The sequence below is a fragment of the Nematolebias whitei genome, chromosome 22 (assembly GCF_014905685.2).
Source record: "Nematolebias whitei isolate Nwh7 chromosome 22, NemWhi1, whole genome shotgun sequence".
In the NCBI taxonomy this organism is placed as follows: domain Eukaryota; kingdom Metazoa; phylum Chordata; class Actinopteri; order Cyprinodontiformes; family Rivulidae; genus Nematolebias; species Nematolebias whitei.
The window spans coordinates 1899619-1901970 of NC_056519.1; the positions used below are offsets into that span (position 1 = coordinate 1899619).

At 28.8% G+C, this 2352-nt stretch overlaps 1 protein-coding gene across 1 annotated transcript in view; it reads right to left on the reverse strand.

Annotated features, from left to right (window-relative positions):
• Window positions 1-2352, reverse strand: part of ptprb (protein tyrosine phosphatase receptor type b) — a gene marked incomplete at its 5' end in the record, with an annotated part of 31076 nt that overhangs the window by 3286 nt on the left and 25438 nt on the right. The window contains 3 exon segments of the mRNA XM_037695739.1: window positions 1679-1769; window positions 2047-2128; window positions 2201-2218. Of these exon segments, the coding sequence (XP_037551667.1) occupies window positions 1679-1769; window positions 2047-2128; window positions 2201-2218 (191 nt within the window).

The following is a 2352-nucleotide window of genomic DNA, read 5'->3' on the forward strand; positions in this document are numbered from 1 at the left end:
TTATAAACTTTAGTTTTTATTTATTTACATTTATAAACTTTAGTTTTTATTTATTTATATTTATAAACTTTAGTTTTATTTATTTATATTTTAAAACTTTAGTTTTTATTTATTTACATTTATTTTTATTTTTTATTTACATTTATAGACTTTTTATTTATTTACATTTATAAACTTTGTTTTTATTTATTTACATTTATAAACTTTAGTTTTATTTATATTTATAAACTTTAGTTTTTATTTATTTATTTACATTTATAAACTTTGGTTTTATTTATTTACATTTATAAACTTTGGTTTTATTTATTTACATTTATAAACTTTGTTTTTAATTTATTTACATTTATAAACTTTTTATTTATTTACATTTATAAACTTTGTTTTTATTTATTTACATTTATAAACTTTAGTTTTATTTATTTACATTTATAAACTTTGTTTTTATTTATTTACATTTATTGATTTTATTTATTTATTTACATTTATAGACTTTAGTTTTATTTATGTACATTTATTGATTTTATTTTTTATTTATTTAAATTTATAGACTTTTGTTTTTTATTTACATTTATTGATTTTATTTTGTATTTATTTACATTTATAAACTTTAGTTTTTATTTATTTACATTTATTTTTATTTTTTATTTACATTTATAGACTTTTTATTTATTTACATTTATAAACTTTAGTTTTTATTTATTTATCGACTTTAGTTTTTATTTATTTACATTTATTGATTTTATTTTTTATTTATTTATATTTATCAACTTTAGTTTTATTTATTTATATTTATAAACTTTAGTTTTTATTTATTTATCGACTTTAGTTTTTATTTATTTACATTTATTGATTTTATTTATTTATATTTATAAACTTTAGTTTTATGTATTTATATTTATAAACTTTAGTTTTATTTATTTATATTTATAAACTTTAGTTTTATGTATTTATATTTATAAACTTTAGTTGTTATTTATTTACATTTCTAGACCTTGTTTTTATTTATTTGCGACCGAGAGGCTGTAAACATCGAGTTGTAAACATAATTTATTCTGATGACTCGAGGCTCAAACAGTTTTTAGTCTTACTGTCATAGAAACAAACATTGTTTAGTGTTTGTGGCAGAAGAATTAAATGTTTTGTTGATCCAGGATTTTTAGGCAGCGTTTCACTGGTTTGAACACGTTCAGTTGTGGGTTTAAACTGGTCCAGAACTGAACTGGTCCCTGTTCATAAACGCTCCATCAGTCGCAGCTCAAAGAAACAAACGTTGGTTTTTATTCCGTCTCTCCCACGGAGCAGCAGAGACTCTGTTCCAAAACTTTCAGTAAGAATCTGTCGTGACCTAAATGAAGTTAAATGTATCCTGATGCTCAATAATCCAGGTAGATTAGGAGGTGCATTTAGTTTTCAGATGACTCTCAGACGTAAATGTCGTCTGAGCTGAGTCGTGTTCTGGACTCTGAGACGTTTGATCAGGCTTCAAGATATTTAAATCCCTTTATTTGTGTAAAATAACTCTGATATTTATTCAACAATCAAACCAGGAGGAGCTGAAGTATCCCCACCTGTCCTTTAGTCAGATTAGATTCAACCCAAATCAGTGACGTTTTGTTTTAATGTTCTCACACAGACTGCTCGATATTTTCTTCATTCTGTCGTTTCCTGTTTTACTAACATGGCAGGATGTTGTTGTAGCGGTTCTTTCCTCGGTTCTCCGGCAGTCGGGCCACATCCATCGTCTGGTTCCGGCCCACATCCTTCAGATCCTACAGGAACACAAATTACATTTTCAACTTAACGTTTAGTCAGATTATTTCAAAGAAGAGAGAATCTAGAGACGGTCTTCTGTTGATGGGGTTATAAGTATCTTACCTGTTTGCAGGTGGTTGAATGCTAACAGCTAGCTCCAACATCAGATTTGTGTGTGAAGGATAATTAGTGTTTGCAAAAAAGGTAAATCTGAACTTGTTTTTCCTCCAGGAAGTGGAAAAACTGGTCGAGCTGCCGGGAGGTGAGACGGATTAATAATCTGAGTGAAAGTACCTCGAACTCCTCTGACAGCAGGAAGTGGGAGTCGGCCTGCAGCTTCACCAGGTGGGCCTCAAAGTGTCCGGCTTTGACGGGGCTGAACGGAAGGTGAGCAAACATCACCGACTGGTCTGTAGCTTGGAACACATCTTACAGAGCTCACACTCACCTGGTGACACGACGGTTACTGCAAGACAAAAAGAAACAGGTCCCGTCTTATTCAGGTCTTTAAAACAAGTCCCGTCTTATTCAGGTCTTTAAAACGAGTCCCGTCTTATTCAGGTCTTTAAAACGAGTCCCGTCTTATTCAGGTCTTTAAAA